This window comes from Larimichthys crocea, chromosome I (assembly GCF_000972845.2).
Source record: "Larimichthys crocea isolate SSNF chromosome I, L_crocea_2.0, whole genome shotgun sequence".
Taxonomy (NCBI): domain Eukaryota; kingdom Metazoa; phylum Chordata; class Actinopteri; family Sciaenidae; genus Larimichthys; species Larimichthys crocea.
In genome coordinates this window covers 15,224,092-15,246,562 of record NC_040011.1, presented here as the reverse complement: position 1 = coordinate 15,246,562, position 22,471 = coordinate 15,224,092, and the positions used below count along the sequence as shown (strand labels likewise).

General features: G+C 39.6%; 1 protein-coding gene across 1 annotated transcript; it reads left to right on the top strand.

Moving 5' to 3' along the window:
- The first annotated feature begins 4,712 nt into the window (after window positions 1-4,712).
- On the top strand, window positions 4,713-11,105 carry mdfic2 (MyoD family inhibitor domain containing 2). The gene is made up of 3 exons (XM_027279215.1): window positions 4,713-4,825; window positions 7,047-7,271; window positions 10,852-11,105. Exons 1-3 carry the CDS (start codon window positions 4,729-4,731, stop codon window positions 11,103-11,105), a joined length of 576 nt encoding a protein of 191 aa, XP_027135016.1. The 5' UTR covers window positions 4,713-4,728.
- Window positions 11,106-22,471: the final 11,366 nt, after the last annotated feature.

Below are 22,471 nucleotides of genomic sequence, written 5' to 3'. Positions count from 1 at the left end.
ATGAATCCAAATGAATGATAATGTTGCTCTTTGTCTGCTCGATGTGTCAGGCAACATAACAACATGTTAGCTGTGCTGACCTTGTTTATAGGTAATGCATCACTGATTTCAACTTGCCACCAAGAAGAAGTGTATGAATGCTGCCTTTAGAATTAATTTTCATTTTATCTAAAAACTGATCAATCTGAAAATGTCTGTTGACAGACCTTAACATGTACTGTATTGTATCAAAGCATAAAGCATTCCAAGCAATAAACTAGTTATAAGGAACAACCAAGCTCAGTGCTTATGCCAATTTCAATCTAAAATAGTAAAATAGCTTTCATTAGGCCAATGTGCTCTGTGGAAACACATAGAACAGCCTTGTTATTGATAGTTTACTGACTACGGTGGATGTAAACAGGAAAGCTGAGGCTCAGAACCACTCACCTGACAGAACCATTTATGAAAAAAAATCCACTTTTGCTCACAACCTATATTTAAAATATTAAATGGTTCACTGATGACTGTGTAAACCTATATTTTCATTTATGGTGCTACATGTGTTTCATTAGAGTGTTTGAGGTTTAGTTTATGAGAAAAACAGTTTTTGCATCATGCTGAAAAAAAAGATTTTTGGACATGCATGATTTTCCTCGGACAGCGACGCCATGTAACAATGCTCATTAATCAGAAGTTTGGACCAAACACTTTTTATATGTTTGTTTGATCATTGTTGGTGTGAAACAACAAGACGCAAGACATTAACGAACCTTTTGGCTATGCAAATTAAATACAGAATATTGACGGAGAAAAATGAAATAGATTGCCTGAAACCAGTATAGAAGCTCTGAAATCAGAGCAATACAGCCTAAATGTTAATAGAAAAAAAATCTATTTAGCCTTTTAGTGGGTTGAATAACTTCAAGGCTTTTTACGAACACCCCATGGATCATCAGGAGGTCCCAGGTGGGACTGTTGCCTCAGGAAACTCTGACTTCCTCCACTCTGGAGAGAATCCCCAGTTGGTTTAAGTCATATACTGTTAGACGCCAAAGAATCCAATTTACCCCACTCCCATACTTCTTTGATTTCCTTTGCTTTGTAAGGTCATTTATCTGCAATCTTAATTTGGAAATTGTGATTTCTTCCCTTTGTGACAAGCAGCAGGAGTTTCTCCCCCTCTTGCTCGGCTGTCATAAAGGTAGGCAGGTGTCCTTAAAGATGTTGAAAAAATTGAATATAACAGGCATGTTCAATTAGAGCAAAATGATCTCGAAAATGAATTATTGTGCTCTTAATGGGTTGAGCAGAAACACTCCCCAGAGCACACAAGGTGAGCTCTGCTTTAAGGTACAGCACTCTAAGTGGATCAGAACAAACTGCTCCACAGTAAACTCTGTGGTAGTTAATGAAGACCATGAATAACTGCTGCAATGTAAACTCTCACCAGTGGTAGAGCAGCCGGTCCATCAAAAAAAAAAAAAAGGATTCTTTGATTTCATATTTCATGCCTTTGTGAGAACAGCTCAGTTTCTCAGAGGTGATTTTTCAGGATTTTCGACTAATCCTGTAAGGAAATACTGTTACCGCTGGAAGGAAAGTGTTCTCGTATCTTTTGCACTAAAGAAACCTGACATGAAAAAAGATGGTAAAAGTTAGTGTTCAAACCAACACAAAGAATCCCTTTGAAAGAATCATATTATTTAATGACTTATTAAATATGTCTGCTATGAATTGTTTTCCTGCAAATAAAGTAAACTATTCAAAACAGGAACTAAACTGATGTTTCCCATCAATGTTTCCAAGATGTTTTGATTTAAAATGTACTTATTAAGTAATTAATAATTCAAGCATGATCATTAACCTTTTTGACAACTGCACAGTCTCATTATTTAATACTATATATTTAATACTCCAAATGTTTGTTTCCCCATCATTCATATTTTAGATTTGCACCCTTTATCTGTCTGAGGACGATGACATCTGCCTATAAAAATGAACTCAGCCCACCAGGGTTAACCATGTGTAAAAGGAGAGAGTGAATATGACATCAAGTGTCGTCTTCCCTTTGTCTTAGCCGGCCTCAAGGTGACATGGGAGTCGGCTCTCATCACCAAAGCCAACTATGACACTTAGTCTCTGTGGAGCTCATTAAGGGGCAAAAGGGGACCTCTGCACTGGCAGCATGTTCAACAAACTAAGACATTTTACAAAAATCCTGAAAAAAAAAAAAGTCACAATTTCCATTTAGTTCCACGAAACACCTGCCACGACCACACACACACATGCATGGAGTAAATGTTAAGTTGTCCCTCCAAGGTGATCCGGACACCGCAGAATTAGAGGAAAAATGTTTTTTGCGAGAATTTCATGTGGTTGAAGTGTTGGACTGTGACTTAATGCTGCATTTCATGTAAGATTACAGGCAGTCAGTAGATGGATGTTTCAGGTAGGACATGAGGGATTTAGGGCATCAACACACACATGGTGTTTCAATACGAGTCGCATCAATTTCGGCAGTTTAGAATAATACTGATGCAGTATTAAAGTGAATAAGCTGCAGTTTGTCAAAAAGTAAAGGGAATGTGTTAGATGTGTGTTTGTAACATTTCAGTCCACCTTTGTGAATGCAACCCAAAAATGTATCTTCACGTATACCCAACAGATAATTTGCTTCAGCGTGACTCTACATGCTTACACTCGACCATATAACATCGGAAAACAAAAGTATTCTTTACCATTGAAGTTGGTAATCATTTTAAAACGTCATTTTAAGTTGTTGCTGTACTTCAAACTCAACACTACATCATATTAAAAACCACCATAATTGACACATTTGTCCTATCTTTAAAAGTGCAACTACTTCCTATTCCAACTGTTCACATGGCTCATGCTAAACTGCTAGCACTGAGCAGTTGTACAGATACACACTTACTCCTGTGCATTTTAGGGTATTGCTTTTGTTAGGGTGTTTTCATGCTTTTGCTGCTGTTGTTGCCTAAAAATGTTCTTTTATCATTTGCGGCCAGCTGCTTGTCATTTTCAAAGACAACACTTCACCTTCTGACTTTTGTAGCACATGAGCAGAATCAAAACACCAACAGAAATCTGACTAAAGTATATCCACGCAGAGAGCTATGATGATCCATCTCTGCTAATAAAGTACTCCTATCTGCCTATCTGTGGTGTCTTCACTCAACAGGCAAGCAATATCGCAAGAAAAGGGAAATTCCTTTGAAGAAAAATTGAGATGGAGAAGGTGGATTAACAGGTCCACCCCTGAGCCAGAGAAATAAGGGTGGGTGAGTACTTGTTTACAACTGTAAATAATGGAGTGGACTGTAAGTGCAGCGAAGGAGGTCAGGAAGCTTTCACTTAGATCTAGTGTAATTTGTACCTGAACTTGATCTCAGGCTGTCACTTCTCTCTACATTAGAGAAAGCTCTAATGGGGTGGAGTGTCAGCCACCGTGACTTTTCTGTAGACGCAGGGCCACACAGCTCATTTCACAGAGAGGACATTTCCACGGGAGCCAAATTAACCACGCAACCCGCTGAACCTCTCTGACAGCGTGATTGACACTGACCAATAAAACAAAACCTGCTGCTGTGTCAGCGAGGAACAACAAGACCACAGAGCGGGAATATGGTGTTGTCACATCACAACTGGAGGCCTTTTTGAAGAACACAAGAGCACAATCTTGATTTGTCTCTTCTCCATCACGTTGTATCACCGTCACAACACAGAGAAAATGAAAGGAGGAGGAGAGGGAAGGAAGGCACTAGAAACTCCATAGAAGTTCTCTTCAGGAGTTATATTTACACTGAGCGCAGCATAGTGGGAGCTCAGTAGACAAATACTCTCACATCTTAATTTTTCAATTAGCATGGCTCTTGTTCTCTAAACATATGCAAACACAGCGGGGCATCTATTAAAATGCAACTCTAGTGTTGAGCCTAATTAGAGTAAATTGGTTGGCTTGTATTCGGAGAAATTTGAATGCAGCACGCTATTCATGTTTCACTGCGTGTTTTGCCCCAACAAACAAACTGGCACTGGCTGCCTCATGCATATGTTCAGCAGCATCACAGCTTTGAAGCAGTGAGTGAGATGTAGTGTATGCATGAGTGAGTGTGCATCTAAACGCATGCTATGTTGTCTTTTCTTTACAATAATCGGCATCTGCCAAATGTTTTTGAATACAGTCTGAAAAAATCACATTAGTACCCCATCACAAGAACCCTTTACAGCGCATCCTGATTGCTTAATAATGTATTTGTACTGTATAGGGAATTACAGTTTTAATGTGATTTATTTTATTTATTTTTTATTATGTGATGCTCTACATTTGCCTTTGGCTTCATTATCACTCCATAGATGGAACTAAGTCAAACTAATAAAATGTTGCTGACTTTGTTTTAATAGGAGCGGATCTCCAGTGTTTTTGCCAACGTCATTGGAACATTGGAGAGGCTTACAGTACAGTAGGCAGCAGGCCAAATGGACCCTGTGCAATGTAAAGGATAATTTGTCCTGGATGCTCTCTCTGCTTTGCTGAAGTAAACAGCTGCCTCCACAGCTAGGGCGAGAAGAGTAGCACGCTGCATGAAAGTCCTGAAGACACCAAGCTGTGGTAACACTGGGTTAGACATTAACTATCGTTGGCCTCACTTGTGTGCAACCGCATATTTTTGGCTTGAGGTAATCAGGTTTGTCATATGAAGTGCATTTTTTATTTGTGATGCAATGGACCAGATGGCGGATGAAATGACGCTGAGAGCCGATGTGAAAGACAAACGGAGAGTAAACACTGCGGAGGAGAGCTCTACATTGGTGAGAGGAGGTAAGTTACTGTGACTGAGGTCTGTGGAAAAAATCTGTGCATCACTATTGAGTCACTGTGTTTCTAGTAAATCAATGTTATGATAATGTACAATAATCTGTCACCCATCCTGTTCCTGGCAAATTCACAGCTATTATACTATTATCTTGTGCTACATATTTAACTAAAAAAAATTTCCCCAACAAATCACATTTTGCTGCTCTGAAACAAAAGGATTTTGTCATCTGCGTACTTACATGCATTCTTTAAATTGTGTAGATGTTTCCTGTTTCTTAGTTCTGATGTGCTGCAATTTCGAGTTTGCATTTTGATTTAAAACATGAAGTGAAATTATCGTCAGATCCACGTCTCTGAGTAACTCTGGTGTCTAATGAGTGAGCGTGGCTCGGTGAAACACTGGAACAAAACCTTAAAAATGCATAGTACGCCTGCAGGCCTTATTTCTCTATCAGCTAATGGTCATGGGCATGGACCAGCTTTACTTTTTACTTAATTCATCAGATAACCTGGGAGCATCACACTGCCTCTCAGCTCAAACATAAGTTGTTGCACTTCAAACAAACGTCTGCCTTGTTCACTTCTCGTTCGATCACTGTGAAATGACAGATAAAAACACAAACAATCCTAATGAGAGAAAAATCTGGCAAAAGGTGAGAACAGTGGAGAATATTTTGAACTTTGTATCCTGTATACTTTATTTTCAAATGTATTAAAAACAGCTATTAAATCTTAAAAATGACCAATACAGCCGTGAGCGACGTCCATTTGTATCTCTCTTCCAACAATTTAGGTAAGACAAATACAGTTTATTCGACTTTCAAAAACGTGTCCAGAGTGTAAATAAATCATTAGGCATTAAATGTTAAATAAAACAGAGAAAGAAACAGTGAATAATTCATTCTGAATAGGTGGTGAAAAAGTAAACAGTCTGCAGCCGATGCAATAATTCATTAATAGCTATTTAAATCAGATGTTAACAAACAGATGTACTCCTGCACTCACAGCCTAACTCTCACATTTGTCTGATTGTCTATAAGATACATCAATGGTGTGGGCATCCATAGTGAATTATAATGCATTCATAATGCTTTATGATGACATTCATTAACACCCATAATGTCTTCTGATGCACAACAAGAGTTATGAAACATTATAGATTGAAGATTCTTATGGATGCTCGTGACTAGTTATGAACTAAAGGTTGACTGATGGGGCTTATGATGCATCATGACTGCTTATACTCACCTATACACATATCTCAACAATCAGCTGTATTAAGAACTCATAATACACTATAACAATTCAGCAGTGTCATAAGTTAAAAGTTATACAAGTGTTAAGTATAGATGTAAGTGAGTATGGATAGTCATAATGTATCATATGCAACCAGTCATGATTGTTGATATAGTGCATCAGAAAGCAGTACATGTTTATGAATGTAGCCATAAGTCATTATGAACGCATTCTAATTCACTATAAATGCCCCCATTATACACTATGTGGTATACACATAACGTGGTCTAAATAGAAAGTGTTACTGAAATGTCTTTAACACACAGACTTGTATATTTTGTAGTGTGGTGTAGTATAGGGTTTATATATTCTCATGATGTTAGTAGTTAGTGAGGTTTTCATTAGGTGTTCTAGAAGCTATGGAAGTAACACTACTGCAGGACTTGTGTGTGTCAATCAATAATCCTGTACATAATTACAGGCAGAAAATTTCCGCATATGCTTCCGCATTGTGGGGCTCATAGAGCACTTACATTAGAGGCTCCTGCTGCTGGTCAATCTGAGCCACTTCCGATTCAGCCCTGCGCTACCTCGAATGTGGGTGTAATAATTTAATCATATGTCTTTTCTAGACTTTCCAAATTCATGGATCAAATTCCGAAACTAGTCATTTTGCAGTTTATTCACTGTTTCACAGATGCTTCTTTCACAATGTAAGATTATGGGAGTCTTTTGGACAATATTGTTGTCATTACATGGTTTGGCCACTATGTTAAATTGTTTTCCAAGCCTAGACCTGTTTCCTGGGAGCTTGGTCGTGTCCTATCGTGTCCCATTCTATTGATCTAAATTGTGCCTTCATGTATCATGTTGTATTGTAGTGTCGTTTTGTATTGTATCGCCAAGTGGTACCTGTATAAATTGTACCTGTTGCTAACTGATGTGTCTTTATTTATTTACATTATATATGTTTTCGTCGCTTGGACAGAAAACACACAAAGTGAAGCTCAAGTCAGCGACTGGAGACTTGGTTCCTCTGCAGAAACTGAGCCCGGGGAGACCAGCAGAGACACAGACGCTCAGCAGCCTAGAGAGTGTGACAGCTCTTCCCCTCTGTTCTCTTTGAAAAGGTACCTGAGGAGATCTTCCTCTGCAACATCCTCCTCCTCCTCTACAGACTCTCTGTCTTCTTCTCAGCCGAGCAACACGGGAGGTTAGTGACACCGGCACTTCATCACACCCATATGATGCCCTCTGGCTGCACACACAGCTGTTGTGGTCTGTTTCCAAACCCTTCTGAATAAACACACATTGAAATTATTAAAGGAAAAAAAATGTTCGGTCCTCAGTAAAACTGTTATGAAATTAACTTTTTCATCATAGCTTTCCTACTGATGAAATAAACGATGATTAATATGCAGAATAATAATGCCACAGACCACAGACAGAATAAAAAATTTGACAAATTGCGAGCTTTATGCCTCACCATGCTGTGAGAATGCTTAAATACAGTTCATATAATTAATTATGAAAATGTGTGAATAATTTAGAAACTGAAACTCCAGCAAAAGAGAGAAAGACTAAAGCAAAAAACGGCCACCAGAGTAGACTCGCTACTATAGATGCAGCAGCTGCAGTGATTGCACCACAGTCTATTTATGTTCTCATGCACTTCTATTAAATGTAATATTTAGAATAAACTGGAGATTTAGTAATGGTAACTAATTTTGATAAAAGAAATAGTTCAGCATTTTGGGAAATACCCCTATTCAGTTTCTTTCCAAGAGATGAGAAAATTGATGTCAAGCTCATGTCTGTGCATTAAATACAGTTAGTGCCAGGACGTTCAGAAATAGATCCAGCTACACTTCTCAAGTTCACTAATTAACATCTTGTTTGATTAATATGTACACAGACTAAAATGTCAAAATTACTTTGTAGTTTTATAAGGAATTAAATGTTGGAACTACTTCTTGATGAACAGCAGTATATCCATCCAGCCTGTCCTTTGGTGCATTGTTTCCAGCTGTCGTGTGGGCTGCCAGATATGGTTTGTGACTGCAGGTTTGAGGTATAAGTCACTGGGAAACTGTACGTAATCACTCCACCCAGCTCCATCAGATGCAGCTGTCAGCAAAGTTAAGCAACAGTTGCAAGTCGATACATGCTATCGCTTTGAGGCAAACACCTGAGCGGGGTCAGTTATAGGTGTCACATACCTATGTCCTTTGTTTTACTCTGTATCCCCCATTTAAAGCAACATTTTGTAAAAGAAAATAATAATAATAATAATAAAAAAGTTTTAAAGTGTGATTCCACTATTAGAAATATGGACAACTACACACATGTATTTCTTATGATTACATTACTTATGATCAAAAACTAGTGAGTCAACAACTTTGCTAACATCAAGCAAACATCAAGCAAGATCAACAACCCAAGACATAGCAGCCAGCTAATTACTTACTAGTCCAACAGCAAGAATCCCAGCTCGGCATCTGTCTTTCAGATTTACTCTTGTCTGGCAGCTTCTTACTCTTACTTTTGTCCACAGGGGCTGCTAAATCTAGTTAGATTGCCCGCTTGCACAGCTCCGGTTTTGGCATGACTCCCTGTCAGCATTCTCCTACGTCCCTGTGGAACAAACACTAACACTCCCCCAGTGCTCTGAGTTAGCTCTAGAGTCCCAGCCAACATACTGAGTTGACATTCGCTAACAGCAGCTATAGTTAAAAAAATCTGTAAATGAACAGTTGATGTGAAGCAGCCAGAGCACATCAGAGGAGAAACACAATGTTTTGTTTTTAACTTATTTATGGAAAAAGAAATGTACCTATCTATGGACCTGGTATTAGTTATGCAGCTAGATGGCAATGTCAGATCAATACCTCAAAAGCAAAGTTCAGTTGTTAGTAAATTTGTCTCAGTCTTATCATTACCTTCACGTTTGGTGTGTATTTTTTGTTTTTTCCATATATGAGCTGAACTAATTTTGTGCAGATAGTGTCATAGGGATATATAAATCAGATGAGCAGATGAACATGAAGAGCATTTATGTTCTCTCTTCTTGGTTTAATACATAGAACAGATTTTCATTTCACATATTTACACTTTTCATCTAATCTGAACCACATTTGCTGAATATCACACAGTTACCCTGAAAAAAAAGGTTTTGTTTTTGATATTCCATATGCATATGATTTTTGCCATATTCTTATCTGAACAAAACTAATACAACATTTAAATGGATTGTGTGCAATCTCAACCACATTTATATAATGTGTACTTAAATCAACTGCAGGTGATTCTATGTCACAATAGGTCGCTACTTATTGGCAACATCACACATTTAAATTACTTTAACTTGGCGCTGGACTTTAACTGGTCATAAGGTCCAAATAATATTTGCATAACTCATCCTTGTACGTAAGTCTTTATAATACCATAAAGGATATTGTCCAAAAATCACATTGAGTACCCAAGTGAAAACTTTCATCTTGATCCAGGTGCAGATTGAGTTCTAAACATGAAAACATTTAGAGGGTCCTGCAGCCTTGTAGGAGGTTTGCCTTTGCTAAATTCTCACAAGCCATAAGGACTTTCCTGCAACATGTCTTCAGTGAGTAACTGTCTGTTCATGGTCAGTGTCATTTGATGATCTCATGCTTCATAGCACCCTTGGGAGTGCCATTTGGCAAAGGCTGCTGGGAAGACACATCGCACACTGTTTCACTCCAACCACAACGCGACTTAGAAATGCTCTTGGCACAAAATGCAGGAGAGACTTCTGGTAATTGATTATGTCTCCAAACAGCTTTCTTGCGTGTCTCTCTGTGAGAGATCAAGGCTTGATTTCCTAAATAATGCATGTGTAAAGGAAGGGAAGGAGGCTTTTAAAATGTTACAAGATATAAGTGAGGAGCAGCTCTTATAGCAGCACAGATGATTTACGTCCCAAGATATGGTTTAAACACAATTCATCACACATCACCTTAAAGAGGTCATTACGAATGTGTAGAGGGGAGATCCTTTTTAGAGACCAACAAAACAAAATAATTCATTTTTCCTTCAAATAAATACAAGAAAACCAAACCAGGTTTTGAATGTCCTTGTGTTAGTGCGCTCGTTGATTTGCATAGAGGAATTCTATAGCCGAATTATTCCTTAGTACGAGTATTTATTTAGAATCAGGACATCAAAATATTACATGTACATGAACCTCTTTTGTTCAGCAAATCGCAGTCTGCAAGCAGTTAGCTGCAACCAACTTCCAAAAAGAGAGTGCCTAACTTAGATTTACACAAAGTTATATAATATGTGTGCCTATCTCATTGGTCCAAAAACTGTTGGGGAGCGGCCTGGTTTAAACTTGGATCTCCCTTGTTGGTGCACAGGCTGGTCCCAGCCTCTTGGCACTCAGCTGCTCCGATCGTCTTCAGCCAGCTTCCAAAAGAGGAGGAAAACCTACTCCCCCTTCGAATGTTCAGTTGTACCTAGTCAGCGATCTGAGACATCTATCTTACAGTATGCCTCACATGACTAACTGCATACTGAACTTTTAGGGGGTTTGACTTTTGACCCTGACAGTATCTTGTCCCTCTGTTTTCAACCAGCTGATAATCAGAGTAGCCCTCTGTTCTACAGATCCTGTTTCAATCAACTGATAGAGGTGGCCTTCTGCTCTATGGATCTATAGAAACCAGGGTGATGAGTTGGCAACACAACTTACAGGTCACACAATACGAATACAACATTTTATTCTAAAACTTGGTAACTGTATGTGTCTCCCACAGTGGACTGTGCAGAAATTGTCCTGAACTGTCTCTTCTGTCGGTTCTACGACATGATCCTTCTGCTTCCTTGTTCCTGTGAGAGAGTTGCCAATCACTGCTGCCCCAACTACAAGCAAGTCGTCACCCCACCGGAGTCACCAAGCAGTAGCGATGACTATTGCACGAACATGGACTGTGGTCTTTTCAACCCCGGTCAGGATGCCAGTGACTGCCTGGAGTTGGCCATGGAGATTTCAGAAATATGCTATCACTAGTAGGAATTCTAACTAATCAAAGCAGGTGGATAGTCAAAGATTAGACTGTTTCATGTGAAGAGAGAGCTAAGGGCTAAAACACAAATAAACACGAAGAAAATAGAATTAAAGCTTTATCATGCAACATTTGTGATATTAAAATGACAATACGTGTATACATTATTCATCTCTGTATGCATGTGACCTTGTTTACAATGTATGAAATAGACCCTGAATCAGTATTCAGACAGAACATTTTATATATTATATATATATATATATTGTTGCTTTAAGGATGGATACTTGATAACTGATTGATGCATACACATCCCAAACCACCACTGTAAATAAATATTTCTTTATCTCTGACCTCCTCCTACTTTACAAAAACTCACATCATAGCTTAATAGACACCATCTGCTGTGGATACTGAATGAATGAATACCTTAACAGTCTGACTAATGTACTGTCTTGAATTTCAATTTACAGTATCACATCACTATGCAGCAATGCAGCACTGTCATCACAAACAATACACTGGCCTTGAGGCCTGCGAATTCCATCGCTGCTCTGTTGATGCACACGCTGACACACCAACAAGCACTCCAGCTTCAACATGATAGTCTTTCTGAAGTATGGAGAGAGAGGAGAAAAAAAAGATCTTGAAGCCTGTCCCCTGTTGAGCGTGTCTATTTCAGTTCAAGTGCCACTGGAAACACAGGAGCTGTTGGATATGGCATTTGTAGGACGATCGTCCTTGTCGCTCCCCTCGACCTCTGTTCTCAAAGACAGTTCTCTCAAGTGGTAGATCACTGTTTGGATCACTTCAGTCTGAAATATGTCCTTGTCACATAATGGGAAATGGTGCTGCTATGTCAGTTGAGAAGAGTATACAGGACAACATTGTTCTTAAGCATCATCTGTTTCCCAGAGAGGTCAGTGTGAGAGCCAAGGCGCACAACACAGTGTGACTGGATTATCTTCAATTACCAAACATTTGTTTTCTGCCATTACATATAAAGACCATGAGTAATCTCACTCTACAAACAAGGAGACTATTACAGTGTAGTTGTCAGAAGCACTGCTGCTGTTACAGTTATACACTGTGGTACTGGTATTAGTACAGTCCTGAGATATACAACATGATATGGAAATGTACTTTCATGTGTAAAACAGACACACTATGAGTTATTATTGGGTTTCATGGGTTCCTACTCTGTAGTTCAGAAACCGTTTATTCTTGAGTTCTTTCTGATGAGCTTCAGTAAGTACCACTGACGGAAGGTGACATGGTTAGCACTGACAAAGAATGGGTTGTGTTGTAGCACAGTTAACAGAGTTAATTAGACAGCAACCAGTATGCTGCTTCACTTTGATTTCTGACGTCTTAATTATGTATTTTGTCTAATTATTTAGTGTTTGAACATAACAAATGATGGAATTGATTTCCAACACAAATAAACCATACACAGTTTTTGAAAAAGACTATGGCCACTGTTAGCTCTGTTGACAATGTGTACATATTCATAAAATAAGTTTAGGCCATGTAATTAAAGTTATTTTACAGAAACTGGAAAGTTGAGTTTTGAAGGTGGCCTATTACAATGAATTATGAACAATGAACTTTATTATCTTTGTTTTTTTTTTTTCTGCATTCACAGTACGTAGCAGCTTTCTGACACTATGACATATATGGTGTTTCAAGAGAAGAGTATTAAATACATTTTTGTAGTATTAATGTGTACAAATGTGTAATGTGTGAGTATAATGTGTCTACACTTAAAAAATGTAAATGTTGACTTTAATTAAATGTATTTTGTCAACACAAAATGTTATGTAATTGAATCCCTTACATAACATTTTTACAATTATGTGAAACTTGTTGACAAAATAAATGTAATTAAGTCAATATATCATTAGTAGCTTAAAATGGAGAAAAGGGTGAGTACAAAATAAATGGATAGAACATCAGTTTAACTTAAAATGATTAAAGCGACATTTGATGCTACACTGGTGAATGGTATGTCTTTCATTCCAACTCTGTGCTTTGTTCGCCTGTTACCACATTATGGTACAATCTCCCACAAAAAGTACGTAACACTTTACAGCACTAAGTAACAGATCAGCAACAATTTCACTTGTTTTCGTTACTTGATCATATTTTATGTTGAAAATGTTTTCTGTAAACAGTAAACTGCAGGTAAATATAGCTGCTGTTAGCTCTGCTCAGTTAGCTGTGTGACCAGGACTGTGAGCCAAGGGTACCAGGGCAATGCTTACACTGTTACTACAAAAATGTAGACAAGGAGCAAATCCAGAATGGGAGATCCAGGCACCAGAAGTAGAGCAGTGAGTGGGCTACATACTGGGGTCCAGCAGAGGCAGAGCAAGGCAGAAGCAAAGAGATTCAAGAGAGAATGCTGACAGAGGAGTAAAGGCGAGAGTGACTGAACAAGAGGCAGGCGGACAAGTAAATCTGGGACTGACTTTTAGTGGTTGGTGAGAGCTTGGTGAAATAAAAAGCTGCAAGACAGACGCTGAGCTGGGCTGACTGCTGTTGGACTAGTCAGTAGTATTAACTGGCTGCTATGTCTTGTGTTGTTGACCTTGCTCGATGTTTGGCTGTTAGCAAAATTGTCACCTGCTAGATTTTGATTGTAAGTAATGTAATCAGAAAAAATACAATTGTATAACTGTCTATGTTTTTGACTTTGGAGGCCTAAGCAGTCATACATAAATTTTTCACATATTTCCTCTGTTTTCTCATGATAAATACATTTTATTTGTTTTCTCAAGATCTCAAGTTATTTACATTGAAAATCGAAGATAATGGGATAATTTAAACTAAAAAAAAACCCTGAAACATTGTTTTTTCCAAGAGAACAAATAATTAATTTGACATCTCGAGAAAACAAAAGGATAGTCTTGTACATAATATAAAACAGAAAAAAAAGGAAAATAAAATATATGAATGTACAGGCATGACCGCTTAGGCCTTCCGTATACAACAGGTATTACACTTTGGTGCTAAATTGCAAAAATTCAAGATTCAAGATTCAAGATCTCTTTATTGTCATTTCACAGCACTGTAAAACGAAATGACGAGCACAAAACTTAGATTAAAAACACCACAGAATAAATTAAATAAGAAGATAAATAAATAAATAAGTCTGATAAGTCTAATTTGAGAATTAGTGGGATTAGTTTGATTCTGAGTTCAGTTGTCTGATGGCAGTGGTGTAGCAGCTATTTTGAAACCTCACATTCTTGATCCATAGACGGCGGTACCTACTGCCAGAGGGGAGAAGAACAAACTGGGGCCGGGGTGGGGTAGGGTCTTTAATGATGCCTTTAGCTTTAGACATGCATCTTCTGTGGGCCAGCTCCTGAACGGTAGGAAGAGTTGTACCAATAGTCCATCCAGCTAACCTCACCAGTGCCTTTCTCTCCGCAGCTGCTGCAGTTTTCAAAGCAGAGAGAGATGTTGCTGGTCAGAACACTCTCTATGGTGCCCCTGTAGAAGGTGATGAGGATGGATGGAACAAGGTGGGCCCTCTTCAACCACCGCAGGAAGTGCAGACGCTGGTGTGCCTTTTTGACAAGGGAGGAGGTGTGCAGGTCCCAGGACAGGTTGTCAGCCACATGAACCCCCAGGAACTTTGTGATGTTGAACAGTCTCCACAGTAGTCCCATTGATGTGGATTGGGGCGTGTACGGGCTGATTTCTCCTGAAGTCAATCACCATCTCCTTGGTTTTCTCAACGGCCAAGTTGTTCATCCTGCACCAGTCTGCGAAGAGTTTCACCTCCTCCCTATATGCCCTCTCATCACTGTCCTTGATAAGATAATACTTGTTGCCTTAAGGTTATTACGTTAATAAGTTCAATTCTGAAGTTATATAATTATGATATATAATTTGCTCATTTCTATAACATAGTTATATATAATCTTGAGAAGAAAGGAGCAAAAAGAGAAATTTTGTTTATGAATAGTGAATAATAATGGGGTAAACAAAAATAATGGCTACACCCACACCAACAAGCAAGTTGGCTGGCTAACGTCAGGGGTTGTCACTGCTACCAAACATGTAAAAGTGGGAGAGACAGTCACAACTTTATTTGTGTTTTCTGGCAACCAACAGACTTCAAAAGAAGCAAAATACTGGATTGCACCCTCTCTGTAATTGCATCATAAAAAATGTCAACAACAAAAGCGATACAGTCTAAAAAAAACAACATATTGTGAGCATCAAAGAGGCGTTATATACAGCCAGGCTGATTTCACTGTCAGGGGACAAGGACACATAACCAACACTGCGACTTTTTTTACGTACATTTTTATATTTAAGGAATTTTCCAAATATTAGCATGTTAGTCTTAGTCTCTGTGCTAGCATGGGAAGTAAAGGAAATTGATTACATATTAGATAAAAGGTCTAGTTTGCACTGGTGGAGGACTGATGCTATTCTTTAAGGTAAATAAAGGTCCCACCTGTTAGGTACCAGATTACAGGGTTCTTCTTCAAGTCTTTGTCCAAACTTGGTATATCCAGGTGGTAACCATGAATATGTGAATATATTAATATCCTGGCTCATTTTGCATATGCAGTACTTTCTAATACAGCCTGAAAGTTGTCTGACAGGTAATGTTTTAAAGCCAGTCAGAGATAATAATCCAAATCCTCCATATTTTATTAATAGTACTTTGATCAGCTGTGTTGAAAGTTGCAGTTTAGTCACACAGCACAAACAAGGATTAGTCTGCATTCATCAGGATATCATTAGCAACTCCGAGAGAGGCTGTTTGAGTTCTGTTATTTTATGAAAACCAGACTGAAATATTTTGAAAATGGTCCAGTTTCATAAAAATACAAAGGGTTTACACATCACCCACAATTTGTATATATTCCAGAGTTTACATGTTGGACTATTTGACACATGGAAAGCAGAAGAGGGGATGGAGAATTTTTTTTCACTTTACCATTTATAACAAAGTTAACTTCCGATGTACTTTATGTACTATTTTATATGTATTGTATGAAGTTTAATAGAAACTGTTGCATCTGCACATGTATTTTTAGATGGCATTAGTCCTCTTACAGTATATGAATGAGGCACTAAACTGTGACCATGACAGACCTCCTAAAAAGCAGCACAGGAGCTCAGACAGCATCGCACACACTAAAAAAAAAAAAAATGTAGATACTGCACATGCTGTGCAAAATTGTATGTTGCGGGTTACATCTACAGGGAACACTGCTTGTGACCAATTTTCTCATTACCTGGTGCAGCACAATTACAAAGCTGAGTGCTCTGAGCTGATACTGCTCCATAAAACCTATTGGAGGTCCTTTGTGGTTTTTCGAACATAAAGTGTGTCTGCATAAACAGATGCCAGTTTTAAAGCGAAAACATCTGCACATCTTAAACTCGCTGGATCTCTTTCAAATTACCTGATGGCTTTGGGAGAAGCATGGGCTAGCAGGACCTCTAATGTTTTTTAATAACATCCAAATGGCCTGTCCTTTACTGGCCAGGTTGAAATGCTGCCCCATCCCGGGCCGAGCGGATGTGGACAAGGTCAGGTGGTTTTCACTGCTGCACAACACATGCATGCACCTTAATGGTCGCTCAGAGGATAGCGTTAAGCCATTAGCACGCACACAAATCCTCTAGTTTGGAAGCTTAATTCAAAACACTTGTGTGGAGGGTCAAAAAGAAACTGTAGCATTGAAGTGATTAAATGTGAAATGTGTTGTTGCTAGCGAAACACTTTAAAACGCAGCACGCCACTTGTTGTGTTTAGTGACACAAGACTCGCATTAACAGAGTGATCTAATCGCGTGCCGCTTCGCCATGTTTACATGCATCTCTGCTCACTAATCGGATATGAGGTTTCTTCAGAGTTCAGGCCCTGATCGCTTCATTAGTGTGAAGCTGCTCTTCCTCCAGAGCACGCAGCACTAATACCGTCTCCCTTCAGACAGAGCACTGCAGCCCAGAGTGGCCTCCCGAGGAAGCAGCACCATTAAATATTAATGCCATGTGTTTAGAGGGTTTTTATTTCAAACAGCGGGTTTGTCAGCATCTTATGTAGTGTTCCTCAAGATTAAGTCCATGTGGAAAATGGGGTCTCCGAGCTTTGTTGCAGCATTGTGCCTATAGAATAATTTAGGCCTGTTTTTCTAATGGTCTTTCTGTGTTAATATTGCCAACATTTTTCCTGTGATTTTCATAAGTAAATGGAGCATTTTTAAGTAGCTGAGAGCACTGCTTTCTGTACCTTGCAGAGAGCAATGTAGCTGTCACAAGGTGACGAATGTTTGGGCACATTTAAGTTGACGTCACTACAAATATTTGATGCATGTGTTTCTCATAAGACCCTTTTGCAGTTACACCCATGATGCAGAACACTGTCAGAGCAAGAAAATAACATTCAGCTCCACCAAATTATGACATTAGTAGACAGTAAACATTACAAAAGTCAGTTCCTCAACGCAATTTCATCCTGTGTGCTTTTATTGCTTAACTGCCACATCTGCGAATGCAGCAGGACATGTCTAAATGTATTAAAAATCTATCAAGAAATTTGTCATCTGTCCTCATTTTTTTGTCATTTGTTCTATTGTCCTAGTTTACATGCCAATTTCACAATTACCCCCTCAAATGAACCTGACCTCACTCTCATATAGGGAAGTAGTGTGTGTGAGCATCATCCTCAATTAGGTCAGGGGCGTTAATAGTACAGTGGAAAACGAACACTCCCCACAACATCCTCCAGGAATTGCGCCTGACACTACTGACTCTCTTGAATCTATATTTGGGCCACACGCGTGGATGTGTGTCACCCAAGACTACCCGCCTAATCTCCGCCAGAGAAAGTAAAGTGAGTTGTGTGCCCATGGGCGGAGATTGTCAAGGCACAAAGGGAGCTCCCAGCAGGCACGGCAAAAACCAGGCCCTGGGCAGGTTTTTATGATACCTTTCAATCAGCAGATGATTCCCAGCTGAAATGACAGGTGATTTGACTCAGTCTCCAATTAATGACCTCATTTTAACAATTAAGAGCAGAGGAGGAAAGGGAAAGCCCAGCGAAAAGACAGCCAACACGGCCGGGGGGCTGGTTTTGATGCCTTGATAGCACAACGCGCCGCAATCTCGCTACGTCGAACGTGACTGGAGCCTGTCGTCCCGGCTCAGGTGACCTCTCCCTCCTTTAACCAGGTGGCGTCCTGCAGGGAGAGGGTGAGGAGCTGGCACGGGGATAGGAGGGTGGAAGGAGGAGGTGGGTGTGGCTGGGATAAGGCGAAGGGGTGACGAGAGGGTGGCCAGGGGATGATGGAGTGCATCAAGCTGTGCATGCCCCCCCTTCCACCCTCTCTTGCCCCCACCCCCCACAGCATAGAGGAAATTAAAGAGCTGTGTAGCAGGAGGAGAAGAGGGGAGGAGGGTGGTGATTTAGAGCGTGGCGCAGGGGGATGGGGACCCGGCGCATTGGAGTTAATTACTGAATAATGAGGAACAATTTATTGTGTTCTTGTTAGAGACATCAAAATGCTGCTGGATACTGCCTATAGAGAGGAGCATGCCTCTCTCACTCCTGGTGCATTTGTTAAAATGTGGTGTTTAACTCAGAGCCATCAAAAGGCCCCCGCCTTGCTTTGCCTTACCTTATGAAGTGGGGGTGTTGCAGGTCTTCTGGGCTGATGAGAGGACATATGACATTGCGCTTACATACTTACATACTTTCCTCCAGGCCATCTGGGTTCATGCTAAAACCTACTGAGAGCTACACTGACTCAGGATCCGTCTGTTTTCAAGGCTGCGTGTGCTGATGATGTGTAAGCTTTAATCGACTGTTCACTCCACCTGTCAGGCTTTCCGTTCTTTATGATCGTTCCAACCATGATGGCGGCAGATTTGCTGCTCAGAATTCGTAGCTGAATTTTTTTTAGAAACGTTTGATTTTAGAAATGACAACTGTCACTGGCAGATTTTATCGACCAGCTATCTAGCTGATTAAGTTAATGTTATCTCCATGAGTTGAAAACACAGTGTCCAGCTGTTTTTTTTTAACTCTTCCAGTTGGCTCATTAAAACGAGAAACCTGTGAAAAGGGTCTTAAATATGGTGCTAAAAGACTGAGACTATAGCTACATTTCAGAGGGCAAAAAATCCCCCTCGCTGTACAGTTGATGATCCATGTAGAAGACATTGAAATAAAGAAATTACATATTGTATGGCAATGTAGTTAGGCCCAGTATTGTAAGACTCTTTTTTTCATTCTAGCATAACCCTGTTTGGTTTTCATATTCTCAGTTTTAACATAAAAAAAAAAAAAAGTAGCTTGGCATGGTGTCACATTGGCCAGGAGTTGTAACGTCTCGAAATCCCCAGAAAAAAAGAGCCACTATTAGCGTACCCGGGGGAGAATTTCCTTCGCCATGTGGAGGAATCTAAAGGACAAGCCTGCTACGCCTTGTTACAGTTGATAAGCTATGATTTGACGATCAATGTTTTGATCCAGGTTCAGCGAAAAGTCCATTCTTTCCTTTCTCACCGTCCTGCTGCAAAGTCCTTCATACTGTAGACACTTCCACACTGTCACATATGTATGTCATATATTCACAACAGTTATGAAATCCACATGTTTACAGTACAGATTACTCATGCAAAGGACAGTTTTTAAGTATGCTTTCATGCTAGAGGAATTTCCTGCCAATAATTCTTTCATTATCAGTGTAAACATGACACTTCCTCTATGATGTTTACTACGTTCCTTGTAAAAAAGACTGCCTGGCAGTGTATCTGGCAGGAAAGTGAAAAAAGGCACACTCAATGCAACTTGACTTTATTCTCCTCCAGAGAAAGACCGACTCTCTCCTCTCTTAACAGCAAAGTGTCATACTTGCTATCAGTCCTTAGCAGAGTGTGAAGTATTCCAACTCTTTGATGTGTTAAATATGAAATCTGACCATAGAACAAAGCAGCTGTCAGCAACCAGCACGTGTCAAAAGCAATCCACGCCAATTATTATTGAGTTTCTGTCATGCATGCATCTGCTGTGCAGACACTGAGGTGCGTTACAGTATCGCAGTGCTAACAAAGACTTCAGACAGTTTTCAAAAATAAACATCACAGGCTTCACTTGTCTTCATCAAAAGACTGCTGATGATCGTCTGCAAATACAGTCCAAGATGCACCTTAAGTCCAGGCCGCTTTGAGAAAAGGTGAAGTGATCAGCTGCAACACAGGCAACAGCGTTAGTCCCAACACTGTACTGTGACCTACAGAATATGACTTTAACTTTGTCAAAGGTTCTCCACATTAACAGTAACACAATCACTGGATCACAAATCACACACTGTAAGTTATGAGAGTTACATGCTGTGTCTCTCATGACATTGAGAGGGGGAAAGCGAGAAGGTGCTTGCTGAGTGTGTAGCCATGCTGTGTTGCCCAAATAGATACGTTCCATCCGAGAGTGATGCAGCCTTCGGAATGATCCCGCTAGACAGATGAGTGCTACTTGAATGTTAATGAGGGCTCCTTTAGACACGCATAAATTAAATGATTAGATGTCTGCAATCATGCAAGGTCCTTAGGTGTCCCCTATTTATGGCATTTGAAATGTAGCTGCCTTTATTTACGACGTGTCTCCCCTGCACAGGCTTCGCCACCTGAGCAGCCTAACGCTTTCAAAAGACGAGTTTTTTAATGACCTGCAAATGAATCACTCTGGCAGAATCGTAAGAGACGCGGAGCCCTCCCCCTTTTTGAAAACAAAAAGGGGAAATTGTGCCATCCACTGAAAAAGCTTGCAGATGTCTGGAGTGAAAGCCGTGCTTACGGGGAAGTGAGGGGTGCAGTAAAACATATTTGTTTCAGAGATGCTGCTTACTGAAAGGTACACTGTCGAGCCTCAGAGAGGGCCTCAGAGGACAACACAGTCTCTGAACGCAGTCACCCAACAATGAATCTTCCTCCCTCTCAGTTCACACGCTCTTCATTGTCGTTTTCTAGTTGCAACAACAGCTATTTTCATCTTCATGATTGCATTAATTACAGCATAACTCACGTCTCTGGGCTCCAGTAGTGTTTTCCCCACAGAAAACAGCGTGTCAAGGCTTCAACAAAGGAAGGCAACAGTACATATACTCGCTTGGCACTTCATTAATCAACATAAGGAATCAGCATGGCTTGACACTTATCTAGCTCACAATGAATCTACTACTGTATTGTATTTTCTTTCATTCTATTCCGGAGATTTTAATGAGATTTAGGCTGCGTTCTCATTAATGTAATGATAAAAGAGGCTCAGCCACATGCATGCAAGTAGCCCAGTATGTAGACATAAAGCTTCATGATGGACAGGCAGTAAGTGACTGCTTTTCTATTGAATCATCAGGCACATTTTAAAGACTTCTCAGGGTCCCAAGAAGACCCTTGGGTGCACGGGCAGCAATAATGAGAAGCACCTAAGTTGCAGTCATCCACTCTGAGGCCAAAGTGAAGGTTTTTTTGTGTGTTTTTGTGGTGAGAGAGAGATAGGGAGAGAGAAATTTCTCTTAAGATTCTCGCTTTTTTTCCCCCTCTATTTATTAGGGTAATGAATTTCCGACTGCAGTGCCAGTTCCACTGAGCCTGCTTCTCGGCCTAATTCTCTGTAACATTTCCTCATTGCCGCTGGGGAACATTATATGAAGGCAGGGCTTACAATACCATCAATATGCCCAAGACGACAATCGGACGTCTCATAGATATTAATGGAAGTGCAAATTAAATCAAAGTTGGAGTGCAGCTATCGGGGCTATGATCAATGCCTTTTGCACAGTCAGATTTAATATGGGGTTTGTAATTTGAGTATCCAAACAAAATGTGCATCTTAATGGGAAAGATGAAAGTAATCCCACATGGGGAGGAAATAACACATTAGCTGCATTGTAATTAGAGAACTCGGAGTGCAATGTTTCCCCGGGTTCAGTATTAATGTTGAATAAAAGCCTGATACATTTACCATGTGGATACAGGACGTGGACACTTTTTTTTTTTTTAGACACCTCTTGACATGTCATAAGAGGCTTCCTTGAAAAAAAAAAAATCATAATCATGTCGGGTGAATGCATTAGTATCAAAGCTTACACAAACAAACAAAAAAAAGTACAGGGCTAAAGACTGATAAAACAGCAGGAACACATCTGTGTTATTGCAGTCATGGCAAATAGTGAAAGAATAATACGTGAGGTATGCTTTGATTTCATTATGAAATATTTATTTGATTTGAAAAACCATGTGTTTTAAAGCCAAGAAACTAAAAAGGAACACAACAAAAGTATGTGAAAGATTGTTTTGTTCAAAAAAAAAAAAAAACAATTCTTTAAAGCAAGTC

Coding starts and splice junctions, on each gene's coding strand:
- mdfic2 (XM_027279215.1), top strand. CDS start 4,729: ATGGACCAGATGGCGGATGAAATGACGCTGAGAGCCGATGTGAAAGAC. Junction 4,826..7,046: donor CTCTACATTGGTGAGAGGAG/GTAAGTTACTGT, acceptor TCGCTTGGACAG/AAAACACACAAAGTGAAGCT. Junction 7,272..10,851: donor TCAGCCGAGCAACACGGGAG/GTTAGTGACACC, acceptor TGTCTCCCACAG/TGGACTGTGCAGAAATTGTC.